We start from the raw sequence: 26,052 nt of genomic DNA, 5'->3' as shown, positions 1-26,052 counted from the left end.
ACATGAGGCTATCAACTTGCAAATATGGCTTGTTTGGCATTTAGTCAGCGAAACGCGGGCTGGATCTCTCCTCCGAGTGGATGTTGATAGCTCAGAATGAAAAGGGGCTTGCTCCATGTGAATGGCCCCATAAATTTAAGAGATTCAATTGTGTTTGGACTACATCTCCGGTGAAAACAGAGGCAATTTTGCTTGGGTTTCAGGCAGTTGCGTTTGCACCACATCCCCATTCCATTTTGCGAGTCAGTTGATGTCGGTCATCAAACGATAGTGGGATCCTCACATGTTAGGCATGTGAGGGAAACAAACTGAGATACTTAACTTGGTTAGTCGTAAAGGATTAAACCAATAACAAAAATAAACTTAAAGGATGTTTTTAGCAAGTTTTAAACATTAAGGCTGAAACCTGCAAGTTTGAGGAAACATAAAGGACGTTTTGTGCAATTTACTGGCAAAATAATAAACTAAAGATAAGTATAAAGATTATATTAGAAATAAATATAAATATAGATATATCGTTATAGATAAGCGTCGATTTAAAATATGGGATAACTTGATAAATTATTTTAAAACTTGTAATTTTTAAGATAAAAATAAACATAAATATATGGCAAGAAAACTAAAAAATAGATGTCTCTCGTATCGACACGTGTCCGTTAATTGGTTTCTTTTATTATATGTATAGATGTGTGTGAGGAGGGGAAACAATGTGCAGAGAATTCATCTTCCTCACGCTGCGAACATAATCACGCCTTCCACCAAAATTGCACCCATAGCGCCACCTGTAATGGTGTGGCAGGCGCTATGGGGCGCCATCGTGCACATATCCCCCATCTTAGCGCCCCACTACGGAAGAGTGTGATATTCTAAATGCACGAGTGTGATATTCTAAATGCTTATTCATCAAAGATAATATATGTTTGTAAATGTTTATTAGACAAATGTTTTGAAGATAGGGTTATTAATCTTTCAATATTTAGTTATAAGTAAAAGTTTTTAAATTGTAATTTCTAAGAGTCACTAATGTATTTAAAAGGCCTTTTATTAAAATGGGGAATTACAAAGACATAACCACTCATTCACTACTTGACCCACTACAAGGACCAATGAGCCTTTAAAATAAACTCCCCACCACTTGACCCACTAGCCAAACAATTGAAGTACAATAGTGCTCGTGTTTCATGGATTGTAATAAAACTGGAATGGAAATTCGTGCAGAAATTGATATTTGATTTGTAATTTACATGTGTTTGTTTTGCAAAATGGAATGAAATTTGGACGAAATTGAAATGTAGATTCACTTCCTTATGTTGTTCAATTAAAATTCATTTTCTTGTTTGAAACCAACAAAATAAGAAGTGAAATCAACATTCAATTCCATCAAAATTCCATTCAATTCCGTGAAACGAACACTACCTATTAATTTAGACATGTGCAAGTTTGTGATCAAACTTTATCTCCAGTGACCCTTTTGTCAAGACTACCACAAAAATTAGCCGGCCAAAAGATAAACGGTCCAAACCTGCCAAGTCAAACTGGTAGGTCTGGTCTGGTTATGAAAACCTTGACATATACTAACAAAAGATGAATACAAATAAATAAACCAACTAACTCACTTCTTGACCCACCATCAGAACTAACAAGACTTGCAAAAAGAAAAACTACCAACCAAACTCTTATAAGAAATTTAGACATAAACATGTGGAGGTGTGTATAGGGATGAACATTTTGGTCTTTTCTAGATTGACTGGTTATTGGTCAAACTAGTTCAATTCCTCTCCGGTTTGGTCGGTCTTTAGAACGGTTTGAAACGCCGGTTTCGGTTCACAGACCAATTCTTGCGCGCACTTTTTAACTGTTTTGACGACGAAAGTTAAAAAAAAACATAAAATACAAGTATTTTTTTATAGCTTTTGAACTATTTTAGAATAAAATTAGCGGTTTTTTATAAAAAAAAAAAAAGAAAAAAGAAACTCGATAAAACCAAATAACTAGACCGGTTTTTCTTGCTGATTTTGAACCGGCTTTTTTCAGGTCGGTTTCCAAACTGCTTTTCACCAATTATCGGTTTTGGATTGGTTTTTTTGTCTGGAGTGGTGAAACTAGTGTGGAACCACCGGTTTGGAAATTGAACCCAACAGGTTCGTGTGATTACAATTCCAAACCAGTTCGGTTCTAAAAAAACCGGTTTTATATTCATCACTAGATGTGTGATAGCATAAGAGATTAATGTAAAGTGTCAAATCAAGATCAACTCACAAAAAAAAAGTCTAAAATATTAAATTGAGCCTATCATATCCCCAAATCAGAACCACCCATTTACAGAACTCAGTCATGTCATTTTCTATGTATTTTTAAAAGTGACTTCAATCATAACAAAACACAATCTAAAGCAAAAATTGATTTACCAACCAAGCATTTACTTCAAATATCACCAATAAAACCTCCAATAGTTACAAATTCAAAACCATTTTGCTCATCCAAACAAAAACTTGTTATATCACGATTACTATCATCGCACCATAGCAAAACGAGGTTCAAGATTGGACTTCTTCTTCAGCTACTACCGTAGTATATTAACATATGCATCAATATGAACCGCCGCAAGCTCACGACTGCTGGCTCTGATTAATTTTACCAAGTTGAATGGTCTTAAAAGCAGATGTGGCAGCAGCAGTAGTGGCAGAAGTGGTGGCAGTTGAACCATCATGGCTCGAGCCATTGGTCCCACCGTTATTGGCCATCTTTTTCTTGACATTTAGAGCCCAGCCCACAACTTTGGCCTGTATATGGTCTTCAAATATTGCTTTCTTGAAATTGGTCCCCATCTAGAATTTGGTCATAAAACAAATCAGGTGTTTATTTAGAAAATATATACACACACACTCACAGACACACACACACAGAGATATATATATATATAGAGAGAGAGTGTGTATACTAAACCCACTAAACTCAACTTAAAAAAATCGTTTCGTTTATAAAAAAATTTAGGGCATGCGATATGCATATTTTCAAGCGGCTTTTTATAAAAAAAAAACTATAAATAGACAAAACAGTTTTTTTAACACACGTTTTTTGTTAAAAAAAAAATAATTAAACTGTTTAACGTAACATGTGTAACATCATATGATAGCTCGGATGTAACGTATGTTACTCAGGTGTTACGTAGGTGATACAGTAGGTGATACACAGGTGTTACAAGCATGTGTTACATAAGTTACATAGAGTTTAGTGGGTTTAGTCTCTAACATAGAATTTACTATATATACGTTCTCCTATATATATACACACACACACATACACATACACACACACACATATATATATATAAAGGATCTTGAAATGATATACCTGTGTCACAAGGGCGTAAAGTGGTAGAGTGCTGTAACTGCACAGAACCTGAATAAACACCCTGAAAACAAAGTAGCACAAAAAACAGAATTACAACTACATTCCTTGTTATTCTGTAAGACAACAATATTACTTGAAAAAAAACAAGTGAGCCCAAAGTCCGATTTGTTGACTTTTCCGGGTCAGGCCCAGGACCAATGTGCATATTAATACCAAAAAAGTTCACACGATTTATAACTTACCCAATAATGAGCCGAGGGATAATATAGCGCACTTGTCCCATTATGCACGAGTCAAAGCCATATTGAACCTATATTAGAAATAAATAGTGTGATGCCAATAATTCAATATTAATTTCTGAATATTTTTGTATGCTTATAAAGACAAGAAACATACCCAAATCCAGAAGAAGAATGCGATCTCAAATGCATTTTGAAAGAGGATGAAATGTATGAGAAAAAGCACAATTTTGGGGCGGTGAAACCAAAAATGATCATCCGATGGTTGCACAACTAAATCGCCTTCTATGGCTATATGTTTCTCAGCAACCTCATGAGCTAACTGAATTATTATGTGCTCTAGCTTTGTTCCCACGGCAAGTAGAAGCTAGTAAATTTAAAAAAAAAAAAAAAACTAATGAGTTAATTTAAAGGAGAATAGTGTTATGTAAATGTAAAACAAGATATTATAGCTAGTAATTGGCCAATGGTAAGCGTGTTAATGCACTTACGATGAACGGAACGAAAGCTATCCAAAAATATGTATGCCAGCCTGCAAAATATCCAAAAAAAATCTTTTCACCGCTTGTATAAAATAACGCTGATTATTCATTTTGTGATATGATCTACCGTCGTAAAAATCATGACGGTATGCTAGAGGTAGCAAATTAGTTATTTATTTATTATATTGATTAGAGAGATCTTATGCATTAATAATACACTTGACTTTTAATGGTTCGACCAGTTTCTTTTTAAGCTCTTTTTGTAATTTTTGTTCAACCCATTTGACCCTATTTCGTTAAAGCGATTGCGTACCATTAACGTTCAGCAACAAGAATATGACAACGAAGACCCACAGATACCAGCTGCAAACAAAAAAACAAAATAAAACTTTAGTTTCATGTTATATGGGGTAGTAAATTTTTAATTTTGATGAATATAATTAACAGTATAAAAAAAATATACTATAAAATTTTAGATGTAAAGAGATGAAAGAATCTACTAAATATTTGGAAAGTATAAAGATGTAAATCTAAAATCAAAAAGCAAATTGTTCTTCCGGGAAAAAATCATAAACATATCACTTGCCTGATTCCAACCACTTTTTTAAAATCATCTTCCAGAGCACGTATCATGTATTTGTGAAAATTGAACTTCGGGTTTGCCTTGCAATGGGTCTATAAAAGAGTAACAAATGGTTAACAAAACAAGATAAATGAGCTTCACAAAATTATATATATACAGTGGCGAAGCTTGAGATTCCCGACCGGGGGGTCGAAAATGTACATACCCAAAAATTTCTATAAAACCGGGGGGTCAAAAACGTGTATACCCAAAAATTTCTATATGAAAAGTACATACTCTCCACAACTGAGAAAAAAGTTTGGGGGGTCGGACGCCCCCTCCCGCCCCCACTATGCTACGCCCATGTATGTATATATATATATATATATATATATATAGGGGAAGGCTAGAACGAAAACCCACTTGAGTTGTGTAAACTCAAGAAACCTTTGTAAAAAACCCATGTAACATTTTTATTTTTTTCTAAAAAAATAGGAAATGTAACATACATATATTTGAACATTTTTATAAAAGAAAACCAAAAAAACACCGAGTAGTTTTTTTTAAATGTTAAAAATTTCACATTACATAATATATATGTCCAAAAAAATGTAACATACAAATTTTGAACATTTAAAAAAAAATAGTAGGCGTTTTTTTCATTTTTTTTCATAAAAATGTTCAAGTACATTTATGTTACATTCCCTGTTTTTTTAGCAAAAAATAAAAATGTTACATAGGGTTTATTTGGGTTTTCTCAACTCAAGTGGGTTGATCAAATGAATATTCTTCTATATATACACACACACACGAGTCTTGGATGATGCTTACCGTAATAAATCCCAAACGCAGTGCTACATAATCTGTCTTTGTGACAGATCCATAGAATTGCTTGCAGAAGGAATGCTGTAATGTTCATAAAAAACAAAAGTCAACAATATATTATCATACACACGCGCACATATATATACATACATATACACATACACCCGTAAATATATAAATCAATGTATGATAGTAACTTACTATCCAGCCTCGAATCGCTGAGCCTTTGCCAATACCAACAAAACGGTTCCTAATAAAGTCATGCTCTTTTACATTTGTGAATTTCGACGACTTAATAAAAACTGCACATTTCATCAATAAAAAATAATTAAAAAGGTAAGAAATTACACAAAATATAAAAGAATTCCGCTTAGATAAAATTCTTCTTAGATTTCATCATCAAAAAATATACTGATTTTTTTCCACAAATATATATTTTAGAAAACTTCAAGAATAATCAAACATTTTGCTTAAAACCATGTGCCAAGTCAAACACTTTAAATTTTATAAAATATCATGAGAAAGTATTATTTTGTGTAAATTATTAAAAAAACGTCCTAAATCTAAGAAAATAAAATTATACAAAGGTTGACTCTTATTAACCCTTACCTTGTGAGTGATCAAAGTTATCTTTTGTGATAGATTCTTCCCAATGCTTCCATTGCCGTATCTAGAACACGACAATAATATCGATGATAAAACAGAACAGATAATCATGATAAGTGAAAAAAAGAATACAGTTATGTGACTTTTTTACAAACCTTAGCGCCTCCAAATACAACGGTGAGGACAGAAAACGTCACGTGCACGACGGCTAGAACGAAAATAAATATGTGTAGATGATGCAAAGCCTCAAGAGATAGAAGTGGGACCTTTCCCTGTATAACATAACATATATACGAATTAAGCATTTAATTAACGTTCATGCATCACATAAATTCTTTAACAAAACACTATTACAAATTTAAATAAAAGCTCAAGTGAACTTCGAGAAAATGACTACTAACAAAGATCAAACAAACATTTATACAAATAATCCAATGCTGTTACCTTCGCAGCACAATAGCCGACAGCCACTGCTTCTTCTGCGAGTAAATGACGAACATGAGAAGTACCCTCGGGTTTAGGGTTTAACGCCTCTTCTTTATCATGCAGTGAGCATGGAAGAAGGTGTTCCGTTATACTCTCCTTTACACAAATCTTGACAATTCTTGATTGGAAAACAGTTAATAAAAGAGAAATAAATCCCAAAAGCATCAACTCTGCATACAAAATAAAGAATGATCAACTTCACAACTACAAACATAATATTTTTTGTATAACGATTACGAACACGCCCCACTTGCGGTATGCGCGTATAATGTATATATGTGTGGGCCATCGGGGGGCAAAAGTGAAAGTGCACTAATTTTAACGTTATTTTACTAATTTCGTGAAAATAACGTTAAAAGCTGAGGACGGTTAATCATGCATCATGTGGTGGCGTTGATAGCTGAAAGACAAAAGGGTACATGCACTAATCGGTCTTTGTCCCGATTGCTGAGTGTTATGTGCCTTATATCCAAGGCTTGATGCAAAACTACTATCGAGCTGGGGTCTCACTGGAAACAGCCTCTCTATTCCGACGGGGTAGAGGTAAGGTTGTCTACATCTTACTCTCCTCAGACCCTACCTTTGCTTTGCTATTGGTGGGATTTACTGAGTATGATGATGTATAACGATTACGAACTTTATATGAATTGTTAGAATAGAACCAGATGAGATAGTTAAAAAAGTTGGATCACTTTTTTCAGGTTCAACTTGTTATTTTTAAAAAATTTGAACCGTATAAAGATTATTACTCATTTAGTACTAACATTGTTCTAACATAGCACTTGATGTATATGTCTTTCAAACATTACTTGAAAAGAATCAGCCTCATATCCCTATAAGTTTGAACTTTTGTAGTCCAAAATTAGCATATTTTGACCTGAAAGTCAAATCCCATTCTAACTTAGGAATATATGCTGTGATTGTACTCTAAATTTAGTATATATATTCCATTCCAAATCTCACAATTAAATTAAAAAAAAATAAATCAAATCCCGCTTATACATCCTCCAAATTTAGTAGACAAGATTTCTCCTATCAACCACACAAAACATGATAAAAAGTGAAAAAAAAAAAACACAAGAATATACCCTCTTTAATCTTTTGCAAGGCTTCAAAGAGTGGCTTTTGACCAGCCTTCTTCAATTTCTGCACACAAAAAAATGTTCATCAACAACAACAACAAAAATATTAAATTAAAAAGTAAAATAGAAAAAAATAAAATAAAAATAAAAAAATTTACTTTACACCACCAAACAATCAACCCATCAAACCCTCATCAAATCAACAAAATCCCAAATCAAAAAAAAAAAAACATAATCAAACAAACCTTTCCAGTATAATGAAGCAGGCGTTCAACAGCAAGAGAGATCCCAACAATAACAGTACAAACGGCAGCCACAACCCATGTGGGTGTAAACTCTAAAGAAGTACCTTCACCTTCACCACCCGCCATGAAAACACCCAAAATTACGATCTGGGTAAGGTTAAAAAATCGATCTTTCTTACAAAGACATCGTTATCAGTAAGTAAGTCTTGATGGGTATGCAAGATGTAGGGCTAATTTAGGGGTTTTGCTACTTTATAAGGTGGGTGTGGTGTGGTGGTAGATGAAGAGAGTAGAGTATATAGGGAGGTGGAAACTGAAATGTTGGGAGGCTCTAGAACGCGTGAATATGTGAAGGGGAGGTGTGAAAACAATCACTATCCAAGGTTTCGGACATTGATTGCTAATTTATGGTTTTTTATTTTGTTCATATATTTTTTGAATCTTTGTTGTATCAATTGACTAGACCCTTGTCTTTTTAGTTAGAATAATAATAATACAATAAACTTTTTAAATAATACAATAACTTTTTAAACTTGTTTAGCACACATTTGTTTAAACCTTTGCTAGTGAAGCTCATAGTGGTAAATCAAGTGATTTAACTCAAATACCCAACCTTTAACCTTTTTAAGTATGTAAAAATAATAACTCAAATACCCTTCTAATCGTTATTACCAGTCAAATTGTGGCAATCGGCAATCGATAAGTAATAATCAACTAGGCAATCGCCAGTTGTCGACTATGGCAATTAGAGTTGTGGAATGGATTTTCTTATGGAATTGTTGTAACGCTTCACATTTCTGTACTTTCCTTATTTAGAAAGTGTACTTCTACTTTTAGAAACTTATATTCGTATTCATTTCTAACTTTGTAATCCGAAACTTTGATCGTAATAAAATTCGTACTTTATGCATACGCGTTTTACATACAACCACTCGTTAATTACGTGTTTATTTGCAATATAATACTAATTGTACATTCGGAACATCATTCGTACATTCTTGATGCACAAATTATACTACGCTTTCCATACTCAAAAACATGTTAAAATGCAAAGTTATTGCATAAATTGATAAGGGAATCAAAGTTCAGGGGCCTTAATGTAACAAAACAAACTTGGACGGGTCAGATGAAGCGCCGCGTCGCGTGACCCCCACCCTTCCTGGCCTTCGCGTGACGCCACGGAGTGCGATCCGCAGACAGTTATTTCCCCTGAGCTGGTTGGCCAATTTCCCTCACTCCCTTCTTCCCAATCACCATACAACCTCCTTTATTACTAAACCCTAAACCTTCATTATAAAACTAAGCCTCCATCCTCATATTTTCACTTTCCCAACTAAGTTACACTCTCAAAAACACTCTCAATCTATTGTAATTGCAAGTTCTTGGCAGAATTATCTAAGTGCAAAAAGTGAGCTTCTACCTCACTTTTTCATCTTCTCTTTCACTACAAAGCTTGTAACACATCTAGGAGTGTTTCCACAAGTTTAGCATGGTAAAATAAGGTGGAACATCACCATTTTGAGGTCCAAACTTTCTGTTTTGGAAGTAATTTTGCAAACTTTTATAAAACTTAAACATTCTTACACGAATCTTGTGCCTAACTTGTTCCTAAACACATGTATGGTTATAGGACTTGTTTAAGGTTGATTCTTATGAGTTTAGAGGTGCAAACACCCTCTAAACTTTCTATTTTGACAAGTATTAAGATGACCTACAAGTGATGAAACCATCCAAGCTCACCATATTCAATATGGTGAGACTTGTGTTTTGGTAAAGGTGTGAACCATGGAAGTCTTGGCTTTCCAAACTTGTTCCACCACATCTCTTGATGTTTTATCAGGTTATTCCAAGTAGTTTCCTAGACCTAAAGTAACACAACCCCGTCGCATCTCCAACATTTTCCATGATGGGTATGAAACACCCGAGTTGTTCTTACTTGGCTATTTAATGAGCTAGTTAGTTAGTTGTATTTCATTTTTCATTCATGACCAACCGGATCATCAACTAAGTTGATGACCTTGTGCTTTGGTGAATCATATAAAGAGGTATACATGCCTCCATACTTGACTTCTATGATACTCATGATGGACTTATTACATAAACATAAATATATACTATATAATATACTTAACCGAATTATGGTTATATGTCATGAATGTAGGTTATATTATCTTTGTTCTTTATTCCTCGTTTGTGATTCTAATGGGCACGTTAGGACCCATGAAAACACATTAAAACTTAGTGTCCAAACGAGTGTTTAGACGAGATATACTTTTGCATACATATACTTTTCATACTTAATTCCGAATCCAAACACTCCATAAACTCCGTATACTCGTACACTTTCGTTTCTCCATTCTCATCAACTCGTCAATACGTGGATAATCAGAAAACTTAGCAAAACCGTGAGTATACATGAACCCTTTTTTCCGTTTTATCACTTTTGGGTGCAATATATATATATATATATATATATATATATTATACAAAAACTCACACAAACACTTATACGCAAATACTTTATACATACAATGGAATCCATCATACATGCTTAAACGTTTATACTTAGGAACACAAACATGCTAGAAACTTTACGTGCATAGTGCTTTGCCATTAACTTCGTAGAAGCCTCCCCTAACATGTATAGCGCTATAAGAGTAACGCATTGCCCGTATTCTTGAGGTCATGTTAAGTTAATCATAACTGTCTTGTCGTGGCTACGACAAGATTACGCTAGCGAGAATCTTTGGGTTGACATGTATGTGTTGCATGCTAGATTATGTATGTTATGCCTTAGTATACGTTATTGTCATGTGGATTTCGTTAAACTCTTTTATACTTATGCTAGTACACCTAAACTTGTATGCTCGCCAATACTTTATGTGTTGACATGTTACTTTACTACATATTGCAGGATTACGATCATGACGCATTGAAAATAATATAGTAGGAATGACTAGAAACGCACCAAACTTTAATCCATGTTTGTAGATTAGTCATACGTAACTTGTTTTATTTTGTTTCCAAATTCATGTACTTGAACCGTTAGCAATGAAATGAAATTGTACTTTTAAATACTTGTCATATTTAGTTGTTATGAAGTCTCTTGCAATTTTGTTTTCGTCTCACTCTGATGTTTCCGCCATCGGTTGGAGTGTGACAATTCTGTAGGTAATTATTTTTTTTCTCAAAATATTATTTCCTAATTTATTATAATATTTGCTCCATAATGGTGATAACTCAATGATTTTGATTCTCATTTTACAAGACTCAATAATCGCTTTCAATTAAATTTGAAATTTCCATAGCGATTTCAATTTTTGCAAACAAACTAAATCTAAGTTTGTGCTTTGATTTTTAGAGGTGAAACTACCTCCGTCTCTTTCTATCTATCATGTCTCTTCTGATTAAGAGGCGATAGGAAAGACGAAGAGTGGTCATGTGTTGAAATGGAGACGTTGTGTCGTAATGTACGAATGTGGAGAGCATTGCTCACACAGACTAACCAAAGGCAACCACGCAAGAGAACCGCTCAAATAGCCCAATTACTAAAGCTCACGACCACAAACACTATTCATTTCAGTTGTATTATTTGTGTTATTGATAGATATATTAATCAATTGTTAATGTTAGTACTTTAGCTTATTTAGCCTACTCTAATTTTGATAGTTAGATTGTTAATGCTATTATGATAGAGAAATAGGTTATCGTCACATTATTTTTAAAAAGTATGCCTCTTAAAATATATGTTAGTAAAAAACGTAAAACGAGAAAAAAATATATGAAGATAAGGAATTTAAGTTATTATATTTAAGAAGTAACCCTCTGAACAACTATATGGCAGTAATCGTAAAATGAGAAAAAGAGATGAAGATAAAGGAAATTTTGCTACATTAATTTTGTTTTGTTAATTGTTATAACATTTTTTGTCATACTAATGATTTATTTATTTTAAATTAGCGGCTTTGTCCACGCAATACGACGGGTGTTATCGACATACCTTAAACACTAATTATATTTGGGTATTATAATTGTGGAAATATTTAGTAATGATATACTTGCGTATTTAAATAAGATAGTACTATGTGAAAGATAACAAAATCCCTTGCCTTCTCATTAACATTATCGAACATAAATAGTGTACAAACAAATCTCCTTACATTGGGGAGAGATATACATTACAAATATAACATATATTTTCCTATTTTATGTCATTATCTATTACACCCCCGCAGTCAAAGCTAGAGGAGGCCGAATGCTGAGACTGGTCCGGAAATCGTCAAATAACACCTTGGGTAAGCCTTTCGTGAATATGTCAGCAACTTGAAAACGCATAGGGATGTGTAGAATCCGAACAGAACCTCTTTGAACCAGGTCACGAACAAAATGAATGTCCGGCTCTATGTGCTTGGTACATTGATGCTGAACTGGGTTCCCGGATAAATAAATAACACTAATATTATCGCAGTACACAAGACTAGCGGTGGTTAGAGGCTTATGTAATTCCAACAAAAGGTTTCGAAGCCAACAAATTTCCGCAACCACATTAGCGACGCCCCGATATTCTGCCTCAGCACTAGACCTAGAGATAACCGATTGATGTTTGGACGACCATGAGATAATGTTGGGGCCTAAATAGACACAATAACCTGAGGCAGATCGCCGCGTATCCGGACACCCCGCCCAATCGGTGTCAGTGTATGCTCGTAATGAGAAGCCCGGTGAAGCACCGATAGTCAAACCATGAGAGGAGGTACCTTGTAGATAGCGAATGATTCGTTGAAGTGCATTCCAATGATCCACTTTGGGTGCGTGCATGAACATACACACCTGTTGAACGGCGTAGCAAATATCGGGTCTCGTGAATGTTAAATATTGAAGAGCTCCCGCAAGGCTGCGATACAATGTCGGGTCGTCATAATCGTCACCCGAGTTCGACCCAAGCTTGGGTTTGGTATCAACTAGAGTGGCAGCGGGTTTGCACGAAGACATGCCAGCCCTGTCAATGATTTCTTTCGTGTATACCTGTTGAGAAAGAAACACCTTGTTACCTTGCCTTTGCACGTGAATACCCAAAAAATGACTTAGAGGCCCTAGATCCTTCATTGCAAATTCGGCTGCAAGTCGCGACATAAGATGTACCCGAAGAGAGACTGTCGATGTTGTAAGGATGATGTCATCGATGTAGATAAGAAGATAGGCAGTGGTGCCATTTTGCTGGTAAGTGAAAAGAGAATTGTCGCATTTACTTTGTTGAAACCTCAAGGAGAGTACAAAATTAGTAAATCGTTGGTACCAGGCTCGTGGAGCCTGTTTTAAGCCATAAAGTGATTTCTGTAGTAAGCACACATGATCAGGATATTGTTGTAACACCTCGAAAATTTGCGTCCAATTAAATAACGACACGTGTTACGTACGACAAAAGCATTATAAACCCGGATTTAGCTAAAGATGTATGGCAGGATTTTTGAACATGTCGACATGTTAATTGATACCTCTGAACAACTTCATTATAAATTCCAAGGCCCTAATGTGGATGTTAAACATTTAGTTTACCTTTAAATCCGGTGATTTATATTAATAATAGATTCCTAATTTCAAGAAAAGGATTCTATGAAATAATGCATGATATAGCCTTCGTTTATGAATTCCAATATTGTTCGAACCAATGTTACTTCAAGAAAGGATAAACAACTGTTCAAGTATGGGTTAAAGGAAACATACTGATAATTCATGGCCAGAAATCATAATACACATGTTGCCCTTTCAAAGTTAGAGAAGTTAAAAATTTTTGCCTTCTGGTAAAGGCTTACGGACCGTAAAGGTCCTGCCTTACGGTCCGTAAGGAGTGCCCAGCGACAGCAGGTTGGCTGTTGGCAGTTATAAAAGTTTAACCGACTTAGTAAGATATTTTCAGCAGCATAGGTGACCCCTAACAGTTCCTAGGCACTAGGAAACACTTGTAAATGATCTGGGAACAATGATAGACCTAGTTGTCATGATCCCAATGGATTAAAATCACTATAAAAGGCCCTTGAGTTGCAACATTGTGTTCACTCATCACTTATGCATTTCTGGAGCTTCCTGGAGCTTAAGAGCAGACCCTAAGCCTTCCTAATCGTGCATAGGACTTCAGTAAGTATGCTTGACCTTTCTTAGTTGAGTTTTTACTTAGTTTTAGCTTAAAAGTCAAACCGTCGTAATTAACGGTTGACTTAGCAATTAATCATTAATGGTCCAGTGATTAGTCAAATCAAAGGTAGTTATAAGTTGGTAATTAGGTGGGCATTAAACCCTTAAAAGGGCACCCCCTGGTTCCCACTCTAACTAGATCAAATGTCGGGTCAAAGTTGTTTAGAAAAAGTCAACAGAAGCTTAATTTTCGAATTAACATGTAATTAACAATGTAGAAGGCATGTAACCTATTTTATCACTCATATAACTTGGTAATAAGTATAATAACTGGTCTAAGCTTGTTTGATCCAACAATTTTCTGTTTTGACCCGGTTCAGAACCGAAAGTCGCAAAACCTTGACTTTTGCTTTGACTTCAGTTCTGATCCATTTTAGTAGAGTTTAGAAATGCCTTAGGACTTCCTTAGGACCAGGTTACATGATAGAATAACCCTCTGTGACTGGTTCGTTAATTGTCCGAGTCGTTTGCACATTTCCGTTAAATGCTTAAATGTTGACCATAATGCCCTTTTAATCATAAAACAAGAATTTTGGGAATGTAAGAGAGCAAAAATCCTTGCTACTGATTTATAAGCATGTCCCTAAAGTTTCATAGCAGATCGAGGTCCAGAATAGGAGTTATGCTAAATAGCGCAATTAAGAAACTTTTGTTAATTAAACGGCGCACTTAGCATAAAGCCTATCTAAACCCAATTTCAACACCAAACCTTTTACACACTGATGTAATATAATATTTTGAGATTTTTAAAGATTTTTAATTATTTTTAACCTGCTCATAACCTAAGGTTATGGCATTGATTAGGTAAATACCGATTATACCCTTTTCGGACATAAAATGAGTTCTACATAGTATTTTGACACAAATCCAATTGCTACTGATTTTATATAATAAATAAAGTATTTTGAACTTTATAACCTGATCAGAAAACTCAGATTTCCTGTATAAACCGGAAATCACTTAAAACGACTTTATACGCGTATTAAACGCATAGTTTGAGTTTGTAACCATTTTGTCATATAAAGACTTTTACCTACTGATGTAACTTGTTAAAGTAAGTGGTTTTACTGATCACTTCAGACCCCAGCATCAGAATTATAAATAATCTCTTTTATAATCTTTAAAATGACCAAAATACCCCTTCGGGGCTTGTATTAAGGTTAAACTCGTTTTGGGCATAATGGAAGGTATCCTATTGATACCACAACATATTTAGGACATATTAACTTAGGAAACCTGTAAGTGACTCTCGTGGTTACCCATTACGCTTTCTGCGCGTTCGGTTCGGTTTATGTAACTAGTTTACATAAATTAGCCGAAACGGGTCAAACCTTATCGTTTTTATCTCAAAATCCAGAATGTGGTTAGATTACCCATATTATACAAGTCTTCAAACTTGTCGGCTCTAAATCACATTCAATCCCGGTCTTCGCTTAATCACGCGTTCGAACCGTATCTTTCGTTAAAACTAACCGGTCTAAGCTTAGGCTAAATTAAAGACCCGTTAGGATTCTAATAGGTTATTATAAACCTTCGTTCCAGAATAGGAGACCCAGTAAAAGCTACCCGCACTTGCTATGTGTGATTGATACTTGCAAAGGTAAATACTTTTGACTTAATTTCCCTTATACGGGCTTGGGGTACGGTATATAAAATACCGCTTGGTCCAGCATTGAATCTTTAATCGAATAGAGATTAAATCATTGATATGCTTTGTTTTGAAATGTTATGTTTGCTTAAAGCTTTTGGGGGGTTAATGACCATGTCCCGGATATCCTTGGCATCATCTTACGAGATGGCCACGACCTGAGCACGGGGTGTAGGCGTACACTCGTCAGTGCATGAATGAATAAATAATGTGGTGTGTCTATTGATCTTTAACCTGGTCTACGGATCGGGCTACTGAACGTATAAGGAACATGTAATTCGTTTACAAGTATTATATTCAAATAATTATCCCAAGTTATAAAAGTTTGTGCCACGTGCATTCAAATCAATTTTATTAAACTTTTCAAACTGAGTCGGTTGAATGTATTTACCAGTGTAAACTGACGTATTTTCTCAAAAAGGTTAAGTGCAGGTACTATGCGAACTAGGCTGGCTTTCTCCTAGCGTCCTCAATAAGTCTCGCAAGCTTGGATGTCAAACTGTTGAACAATAGTTCGTATTTATTTTTTTGATCCCCCAGTGGATTATTTTCAACTGTTTGTGATACATGATATTACAATATTATTCGGTTGAAATATATCTATCTTTTGCTTCCGTTGTGCATTTAAATATTGTGTTGTTTGACTGTAATGTTGCCAACAACGTCACGATAATCCCCCACCGGGCCCACCGGTGAAGCGTGTAAATATCGGGGTGTGACAGGTTGGTATCAGAGCCAACGTTGAGTGAATTAAACTCTAGCCTTATGTGTTTAATCTCAATGACACAATTGCACATACTCGAGTCTAGACAAGAACTTAGGACAAATCCAAATTATTGCTTTAGTTTGTCCTTTATTGTTTGTTATATTATTTCAATTGTTTAATCAGTAAATATGCCACCGAGAATCAGAAGAGGAGGAAGAGGCAAAGGGCCAATCTCTACCCACAACGATCACGAGACCGGGCCTTCTCACCTGCGAACTCCTTCCACTACAATGAGTGCCGAACCTCAGAGAAACAGGAGGAACCTTTTTGAGCCCGCTAGAAGGTCTATCTCGAACAGTTCAACACCTTCTTACCGTCACTCTTTTGGGCCGCACTCGGAAAACGAGCCCGATAACCCTCAACCTTCATTCATACCTCTCCAGCGTTCCGTTTCGCACCGTTCCCTTGGCGACCCTACTCTGTCTTTCAGGGTCGGTTTAACCCGACAAACTTTATCCAAGAACCAGTAGGTTTTAACCCTCTTGGGCCCAAGGACCATTTCTCAGAAGACAATGCAGTGGACATGGACGAGGACACGGATCCCGTCAAACCTGCAAGAGGTATCCCCAACCATCCAATCGAGATCTCTGATGGATCATCTTTCCACGGGACACCCTATTGTAACACCCCGAAAACGGGTTTGGTAATTAAACCCCGTTAATACTAAAGACGGGGAAAGTACCGTTAGTGGTAAAAGTAAACTGGCAAATATTAGGAATTTATTTAATAATCCTAATATTTATTTGAAGTGAATAAAAAGCTTTTAAGAAATAAAGTGATAGAAGGCCCGAGTTAACGGGACCCGAAATAAACTTAGTCATAAATATTCTCGAACCCGCAAAGTTAACTAGGAATATTAAACCTAGTTAATAAGTGGGGAATATTGTTAGAAATAAGTAGGTTGTGCCCTACTTAATTAACTAACCAAATTAGAGGGGCCAATATTGTTAAAATTGAAACTTAACTTTAATTAATTAAATAAAACACACCAAACACCCCACAAGGAGGTGTCTGGTCGTACAAGAAGAACAGGGGGGCGATCCCCACACATCAAAACCCTAAATCTTCACCAAACTTGCAAATTGAAAGCTCAATCCAAGTCAAAATCGAAAATCAAGCATAGATTATTGATCCCCATTGCAAGAGGGTTGTAAGGTATGTAAAATTTGATGTTAATTCTCTGTTTGAAATTCTCATGAAATTGGGAAATCTGAAATTTGATGATGCATGCATGATATGTAGATGAAATAGGAACATAGTAGTGTCTAGGAGTAAACCCTAGACAAGTATATGTTGAAATCATGCTTAGCTCAAGTCTTTGTTGATACCAAATTCATGTATGAGATGTTTTTAGGGTTTTGATTTCAAAAGAATAGTGTTATGATGTCAAGAACAAGCTTAAACTGAAAGCTGAATTCAAACGATTCTAGATCAGAATTTACAGCCGATTTGTATTGGCTGTAACCTGGACAAAACCTGATAAAATCATGTGTTTCTTGAGTCTAAAATGTAATTCCAGGAAATATCTTTAAAACCCCACTGGAATCGCATTTTTTCGACGAAAATTGAGCGTTTTATGAATTTTTCCGTATCAAAGGTTCAAGCTGCGTTTTCTGGCAGAATTTGCAGCCCATTACGAATGTCATAACTCAATTTAGGAATTGAGTTATGATCTCAAATTTGTACTGTAGAAAGTGCTAAGTGATTAGAAAAATCGCCAATTGGAATTTCGTCAATCGGATAAACGAGGAATTTTAAATGAATTTTTCCGTAAGCTGCAGTCAGAAGTGACGAATCTGATTGCAGCTTAGTAAATGAATTTTCACGAATTTTTGGTAAAGAGTTAGATCTTGAAATTTTAACTCAAGGGCTAACCCTCCAAGAGGTACGCCACATAAAAAAATCATAATTTTTGAGGACTTGTAAACAGGTTAAACAAGTCACCAAAAACAGCCAATTTTCATTGATATGAAATGCCTAAATGAAATCGCGGCTTACTAGTTAGTATGTAAAAATTGATCTTTTGTTAAGAGTTCGGATGAAATATTCCTAAGTGAGTTCAAAGAACCAAATGTGCATATGAATATGTTGGTAAGTCAATTGACTTTTAAAAGTCAAACTAACCAATGATAAAGTCAAATAGTAGTTTCGACATAGAAAATACGTGAGGTGGAATAGTCGTGAATTGAAATGACTAATCTAACCACCTTGTGAATGATGATAGTTTGTCGCCTAACGAGCTAGGTGGAGGCTTGGGATAGAAGCGGTCAAACGAATCAAGCACGAGAAGAAAAGCATATTCGGATGCGAGGTAAGTGGAGCTTACGCCCCTTTACATTGCTTGCAAAATTACTTAATTTCAAGTATTGCATATGAATGCTACTAAGTGTTGGTATACAATGTTCCGACACGATTCAATGAGAGTCGGAACAAGGAAAAAGGGTAGAAATCATGAATCATGGTAAAAGGAGTAAAAAGGTAAATTAGTCATGTAATGACGAACAACTAAAAACGGTTTTAAGTAAAACAAGTTAAAGGAAAACCAGGTTAGGTTTAAAGGGATGAAATGGTAACTAAGTACCATCTCATATGGATAAATGGCAAATTAGACTAAATGGGTCAAATGGTGTTGTTAGCACCATTTGACAATTACATTTGACAATCGCTTGTTGAGTTTTGTAATCACAGGAAATAACATAAGTATGCGTTGCTTAAACTAGAAAGATTTAAAGCAAAAGTTATGTAAACGGGTCACTACCTTGACCCGAGCCAGGTACGTTTAAATATGCTTTTGGTTAAACATACAATTTTTGGTCAAATATTTAGCGAAAGCCCTTCGTCGTATAGTGATTCATATTCATGGGTCAAATGCTCAAAAACGGTCATTTGCGTAAAATGATCAACCAATGGGTAAATTTGGGAAAAAGGGATTCATTATGTTAAATCCGCCACAAAATAGTTGTGGTGGAATATTTGTAGTTAATTAGACATGGACTTTTGTGGCGTCAAAAGAAAAGCACAAGTTCTAGACTAAAATGAGTAAATACCTCAAACGGGTCAAAATAAGCATATGGGTGAAATGGATTAAAGAAGGTATGTAATTCTAAAATCGGAACCTCATATGTTAGACATTATTGAATTTAATAGGTTGGTGAGAAATAAGGGTCGAACAAACTTGTATGTTTGATAAAATCACAAACGGGTCAAATTTTGGTAAAAGAGTATTAAGCCGAAGACTTAAAAGTCTTAAATTTTATCAAGCCGGATATCGGATTTTAACACTATATGATGGAGAATCAAATTTTAAACATGCAGCAAGAAACGGTAAGTCAAACGAATAAGCGGTTGAAAGATACGAAAGATTTCGTGTCAAATTACGGCAAAAATGGAAAAGTTGCATACAGGGCCCACCGTAACTTACGGTGCCACCGTAAGTTACGGTGGAGTTGATATGGTTACGGTGGTAACCTACTGTTGTACGGTAGAAGAGTATGAACTCAGGGGCCACCGTAACTTACGGTGCCACCGTAAGTTACGGTGGAGATTATTTTTCAAGTCCTTGTTTTTCTTTTGAACATCAATTGTTTCCCGTACTCGTTTGGACATGATTTAAACCCCGTAAGACTAAAGCATTTCATGTTTATGAAATGTAGGTACACTTTGGGATGCCGGAAGACGATCAAGCTCAACGAAGAACCGAACACACTATAGATACACGCTTCCGCACTTTGCTATGTTGTAAATTTTAAACAACGAATTCAACCACGTGATGTAGAATAACTTATGATTTGTAAAAGTTTTTAGTAAACCCGTATTTCCGATGTATATATAATCATTAATTACATGATTATTTTCGCAAAATATACGTTAAGCCTTGATTTTTAAGAACGGGTCTTACAAGTTGGTAATCAGAGCTCAAGGTTGTTGACAAAATGTGTTCGGTTCGAGGCTTGATCGCAAATCCGGTAAGTACATGTATATTAATGGTTTGGTATGTGTTGAAATGTTGTGAACAACACATAGGGTTATCGTGTGATACACGTTACCCCAATTAAAATGATTGATATAGTTGACGAAAATACGTGCGTTGACGCGTATAGTAGAAAAAGCCTCGTATTATAATACGGGCGATTATTAAAGTTGATATTACTAACTCTTGTGAATGTTTTAAAGGACACTCGCGTTGAAGACGACGAGAGTCAAACGAATTGTGGATACGATGATGGAACGATCCTAAGTATGACAAGAGGAGTATGCTCACCGAGGACTAAATCGCGTAAAGACCGCGAACAAGGTTAATGGCAAGGAACGCCCGTCGGGGCAAACATTACCAGGTGCACATTTTAAATAATCGCACAAATAGTAATATGCAACAAATAAGTAGAAATTGAAAGTTGCATATGTAGATTAAAAACTTGGAAAAACCCGAATAGAAAATGTATTCGGGATATTGTTTCCAAGAGAAACAAATAGAGGCGTTATTTACATAGGGCGTGATGTGAAAACTATAAAAAGGTCATGTGCGCCATGTGTTAATCGCTTACTCTGGCCAAGTAAGTAGTGGCATATGATACCATGAACTTCTTATGGCGGACACGTTTACATCCGATGTAGTAAGGGCGGGGTGAATGGGACTAATTAAAAAGTACCCAAATGAATCAGATAAGCAAAATATTTGATAATAATGTAAACGCACAACCGAGTGACGGAAGCGTATTACATCAGGATAATGAGCCCGAGTGAAGGGACAAAGAAGCATGTAAAATGATTTAGACAAGTATTGGGAGGGAGTGTACTTACACTCGAACCCAGAAAACGCAAGCATGTAAAATGATTTAGACAAGTATTGGGAGGGAGTGTACTTACACTCGAACCAAGAAAACGCAAGCATGTAAAATGATTTAGACAAGTATTGGGAGGGAGTGTACTTACACTCGAACCCAGAAAACGCAAGCATGTAAAATGATTTAGACAAGTATTGGGAGGGAGTGTACTTACACTCGAACCCAGAAAACGCAAGCATGTAAAATGATTTAGACAAGTATTGGGAGGGAGTGTACTTACACTCGAACCCAGAAAACGCAAGCATGTAAAATGATTTAGACAAGTATTGGGAGGGAGTGTACTTACACTCGAACCCAGAAAACGCAAACATGTAAAATGATTTAGACAAGCATTGGGAGGGAGTGTACTTACACTCGAACCCGGAAAATGCAAATATGTCCCTTAACGGGTCGTTTTTGTAAAACGTCAAACTTAAAGACAAAGTCGGAATATAAAAAAATGAAGCGAGGTCTTAATGCATACCGGGAGGGTTGCAATAATAACGACTTCGGTAAAACACCCGGTTGATGGGTAAGAACTAAACGCATGCGTAAACCAAGAGACGTGAACGCGGGTTGAAAAATCAAAGGACTTGGATTACAAGTTATGACTATAAAATCTCGTATATAGAAATTGTGAGCAAATATGTTCAACTATTCGAAGTCGAATGGGTTAAATAAAGAATAAAGTTGATTGTTTATAAGTGATGGATTTCACATTAATAAGTCAAACAGGTTGAATACAATATAACGCCGAATGGCACAAATGAGCGCTAGCCAGATAAGGGTAACGTTAATGCAAGAGAATAATGAGCCCGGTAATGGGATATAACCAAATAAGAATAAATTATGGACTGTCAATATCCTGGTAGGGATAATTGACAAAAGTTAAAGAGAAGATCCTAAAACTAAAACTTCGGTTTTAGTAAGAAATAATGTTTTTACAAACATAGACTCTGATAGGAATTTAAATAATAAGTATGAAAGATACAAATCTTGACACTGATAGGTGCAAGACAATATATTCGAAAAGTGATATTTTCGAAGATGAAAAGGTTAATATAAATTAAACATGATGTGACATGATCACGGTCAAGAGGTACAATGTGAAGAAGAATCACATTATAACCAAGCGAGCGGTAAAAAGAAACCGGACTAATAAGTCTAGTTAGTGAAACCGGTTAAGGTCAGTAATTCAAGTTAAGAAATTTGGTTTGCTTGTAAGTGGTAAATTCGGTATAACTGAACCGAATAAATAAATTTGAAAATAAAAAGATTTGTTGCTAAAAGTGAAAGATTTCACTAAAGACCTTTAAACGGGTCAAAGTAACGGGTTCATAAAGAAATCCGATAGTATATGAAAGCATTGAATATCGCTAAGTTGATTAAACTAGTGGAAATAACGAGATTACGTTATTTCAAGTCGCATCATGTCATATAAGATACGTAGATGATTAATAACCAAAAGGATATTACCATACTTTTCTGGTAATACTAACAATCGGTTAAGATATGAGAAATGCTTATTTGATTATCGAGAGCAAATGCATGGAGTGGAACTCGATAAATTAAGTAAGAAAAGGTTTCGGGGACGAAACCTATTTAAGGGGGGTAGACTTGTAACACCCCGAAAACGGGTTTGGTAATTAAACCCCGTTAATACTAAAGACGGGGAAAGTACCGTTAGTGGTAAAAGTAAACTGGCAAATATTAGGAATTTATTTAATAATCCTAATATTTATTTGAAGTGAATAAAAAGCTTTTAAGAAATAAAGTGATAGAAGGCCCGAGTTAACGGGACCCGAAATAAACTTAGTCATAAATATTCTCGAACCCGCAAAGTTAACTAGGAATATTAAACCTAGTTAATAAGTGGGGAATATTGTTAGAAATAAGTAGGTTGTGCCCTACTTAATTAACTAACCAAATTAGAGGGGCAAATATTGTTAAAATTGAAACTTAACTTTAATTAATTAAATAAAACACACCAAACACCCCACAAGGAGGTGTCTGGTCGTACAAGAAGAACAGGGGGGCGATCCCCACACATCAAAACCCTAAATCTTCACCAAACTTGCAAATTGAAGGCTCAATCCAAGTCAAAATCGAAAATCAAGCATAGATTATTGATCCCCATTGCAAGAGGGTTGTAAGGTATGTAAAATTTGATGTTAATTCTCTGTTTGAAATTCTCATGAAATTGGGAAATCTGAAATTTGATGATGCATGCATGATATGTAGATGAAATAGGAACATAGTAGTGTCTAGGAGTAAACCCTAGACAAGTATATGTTGAAATCATGCTTAGCTCAAGTCTTTGTTGATACCAAATTCATGTATGAGATGTTTTTAGGGTTTTGATTTCAAAAGAATAGTGTTATGATGTCAAGAACAAGCTTAAACTGAAAGCTGAATTCAAACGATTCTAGATCAGAATTTACAGCCGATTTGTATTGGCTGTAACCTGGACAAAACCTGATAAAATCATGTGTTTCTTGAGTCTAAAATGTAATTCCAGGAAATATCTTTAAAACCCCACTGGAATCGCATTTTTTCGACGAAAATTGAGCGTTTTATGAATTTTTCCGTATCAAAGGTTCAAGCTGCGTTTTCTGGCAGAATTTGCAGCCCATTACGAATGTCATAACTCAATTTAGGAATTGAGTTATGATCTCAAATTTGTACTGTAGAAAGTGCTAAGTGATTAGAAAAATCGCCAATTGGAATTTCGTCAATCGGATAAACGAGGAATTTTAAATGAATTTTTCCGTAAGCTGCAGTCAGAAGTGACGAATCTGATTGCAGCTTAGTAAATGAATTTTCACGAAGTTTTGGTAAAGAGTTAGATCTTGAAATTTTAACTCAAGGGCTAACCCTCCGAGAGGTACGCCACATAAAAAAAACATAATTTTTGAGGACTTGTAAACAGGTTAAACAAGTCACCAAAAACAGCCAATTTTCATTGATATGAAATGCCTAAATGAAATCGCGGCTTACTAGTTAGTATGTAAAAATTGATCTTTTGTTAAGAGTTCGGATGAAATATTCCTAAGTGAGTTCAAAGAACCAAATGTGCATATGAATATGTTGGTAAGTCAATTGACTTTTAAAAGTCAAACTAACCAATGATAAAGTCAAATAGTAGTTTTGACATAGAAAATACGTGAGGTGGAATAGTCGTGAATTGAAATGACTAATCTAACCACCTTGTGAATGATGATAGTTTGTCGCCTAACGAGCTAGGTGGAGGCTTGGGATAGAAGCGGTCAAACGAATCAAGCACGAGAAGAAAAGCATATTCGGATGCGAGGTAAGTGGAGCTTACGCCCCTTTACATTGCTTGCAAAATTACTTAATTTCAAACTTGTATGTTTGATAAAATCACAAACGGGTCAAATTTTGGTAAAAGAGTATTAAGCCGAAGACTTAAAAGTCTTAAATTTTATCAAGCCGGATATCGGATTTTAACACTATATGATGGAGAATCAAATTTTAAACATGCAGGAAGAAACGGTAAGTCAAACGGATAAGCGGTTGAAAGATACCAAAGATTTCGTGTCAAATTACGGCAAAAATGGAAAAGTTGCATACAGGGCCCACCGTAACTTACGGTGCCACCGTAAGTTACGGTGGAGTTGATATGGTTACGGTGGTAACCTACTGTTGTACGGTAGAAGAGTATGAACTCAGGGGCCACCGTAACTTACGGTGCCACCGTAAGTTACGGTGGAGATTATTTTTCAAGTCCTTGTTTTTCTTTTGAACATCAATTGTTTCCCGTACTCGTTTGGACATGATTTAAACCCCGTAAGACTAAAGCATTTCATGTTTATGAAATGTAGGTACACTTTGGGATGCCGGAAGACGATCAAGCTCAACGAAGAACCGAACACACTATAGATACACGCTTCCGCACTTTGCTATGTTTTAAATTTTAAACAACGAATTCAACCACGTGATGTAGAATAACTTATGATTTGTAAAAGTTTTTAGTAAACCCGTATTTCCGATGTATATATAATCATTAATTACATGATTATTTTCGCAAAATATACGTTAAGCCTTGATTTTTAAGAACGGGTCTTACACCTATCAGGGTCCAGACAGTTACCAAGCAAGGTTCAACCAGTATGAGTGGTACTTTACACCCTCTCACCATTTATCGCCTCATGAGCAGCAACAACAACAGCAGCAGGATCCCTCCGACGATTCGCGTTTCGTGGCAGTCACGCCACCGCCTCCACCGCCGCCAGTTCATCAAGCACCTCCAGATCCTCCAAGGCATAGGAGAACAGGCGCGCGGATATCCGCACGAAGAGGGGATTTTCACTTTAGCACCCCTCGACACTCCAGTGGCAGTCATTATCCGCCACTGCATGAAGACCCACAAATGGGTGGACCTTCAAACCCAGTTCAAGAGGCGAATTTTGCACCAGTTGCACCACCTCCGCCACCGTTGGGTTATGATAACCCGATACCTATATACGCCGGTTCCACGGCATATAACCCATTTGAGCAGCCAGCTCACAACCACTACAACTATATTGGTGTCGACCCATACCTAGAAGCGGCGGCAAACTACCACGCCCTTCATCCTGAAGTACCTTATGAAACACCGTGGGGAATGGGATACTCAACTCATGGGTATCCAGTACCTGCTAGACCTCCGGCTCAGCACCTATCGCAGCCGCCATGTTTTTCCCCACCGGAGCAGGAAGAAATCCTCCACCATTTAAACAGGG

At 35.9% G+C, this 26,052-nt stretch overlaps 2 protein-coding genes across 2 annotated transcripts; both read right to left on the bottom strand.

Moving 5' to 3' along the window:
* Positions 1 to 2,273: 2,273 nt before the first annotated feature.
* On the bottom strand, positions 2,274 to 8,256 carry LOC110870347 (MLO-like protein 1). The gene is made up of 14 exons (XM_022119536.2): positions 7,882 to 8,256; positions 7,643 to 7,700; positions 6,513 to 6,724; positions 6,224 to 6,340; positions 6,072 to 6,132; positions 5,664 to 5,764; positions 5,469 to 5,543; positions 4,662 to 4,750; positions 4,389 to 4,438; positions 4,085 to 4,125; positions 3,751 to 3,960; positions 3,597 to 3,664; positions 3,355 to 3,415; positions 2,274 to 2,828 (listed from the first exon to the last, which is right to left on the bottom strand). The coding sequence occupies exons 1-14, from the start codon at positions 8,005 to 8,007 to the stop codon at positions 2,610 to 2,612; spliced, it is 1,488 nt and encodes a 495-aa protein (XP_021975228.1). The 5' UTR covers positions 8,008 to 8,256; the 3' UTR covers positions 2,274 to 2,609.
* A 3,846-nt stretch (positions 8,257 to 12,102) lies between these two features.
* On the bottom strand, positions 12,103 to 13,014 carry LOC110919363 (uncharacterized mitochondrial protein AtMg00810-like). The gene has a single exon (XM_022163661.1). It carries the CDS (start codon positions 13,012 to 13,014, stop codon positions 12,103 to 12,105), a length of 912 nt encoding a protein of 303 aa, XP_022019353.1.
* Between the last annotated feature and the right edge of the window lie 13,038 nt (positions 13,015 to 26,052).

Source organism: Helianthus annuus, chromosome 1 (genome assembly GCF_002127325.2).
Source record: "Helianthus annuus cultivar XRQ/B chromosome 1, HanXRQr2.0-SUNRISE, whole genome shotgun sequence".
Taxonomy (NCBI): domain Eukaryota; kingdom Viridiplantae; phylum Streptophyta; class Magnoliopsida; order Asterales; family Asteraceae; genus Helianthus; species Helianthus annuus.
This window is presented reverse-complemented; position numbering and strand designations above follow the sequence as displayed.

Coding starts and splice junctions, on each gene's coding strand:
- LOC110870347 (XM_022119536.2), bottom strand. CDS start 8,007: ATGGCGGGTGGTGAAGGTGAAGGTACTTCTTTAGAGTTTACACCCACA. Junction 5,765..6,071: donor TAACTTTGATCACTCACAAG/GTAAGGGTTAAT, acceptor TGAAATGTGCAG/TTTTTATTAAGTCGTCGAAA. Junction 5,544..5,663: donor CAGCGATTCGAGGCTGGATA/GTAAGTTACTAT, acceptor TGAACATTACAG/CATTCCTTCTGCAAGCAATT.
- LOC110919363 (XM_022163661.1), bottom strand. CDS start 13,014: ATGTCGCGACTTGCAGCCGAATTTGCAATGAAGGATCTAGGGCCTCTA.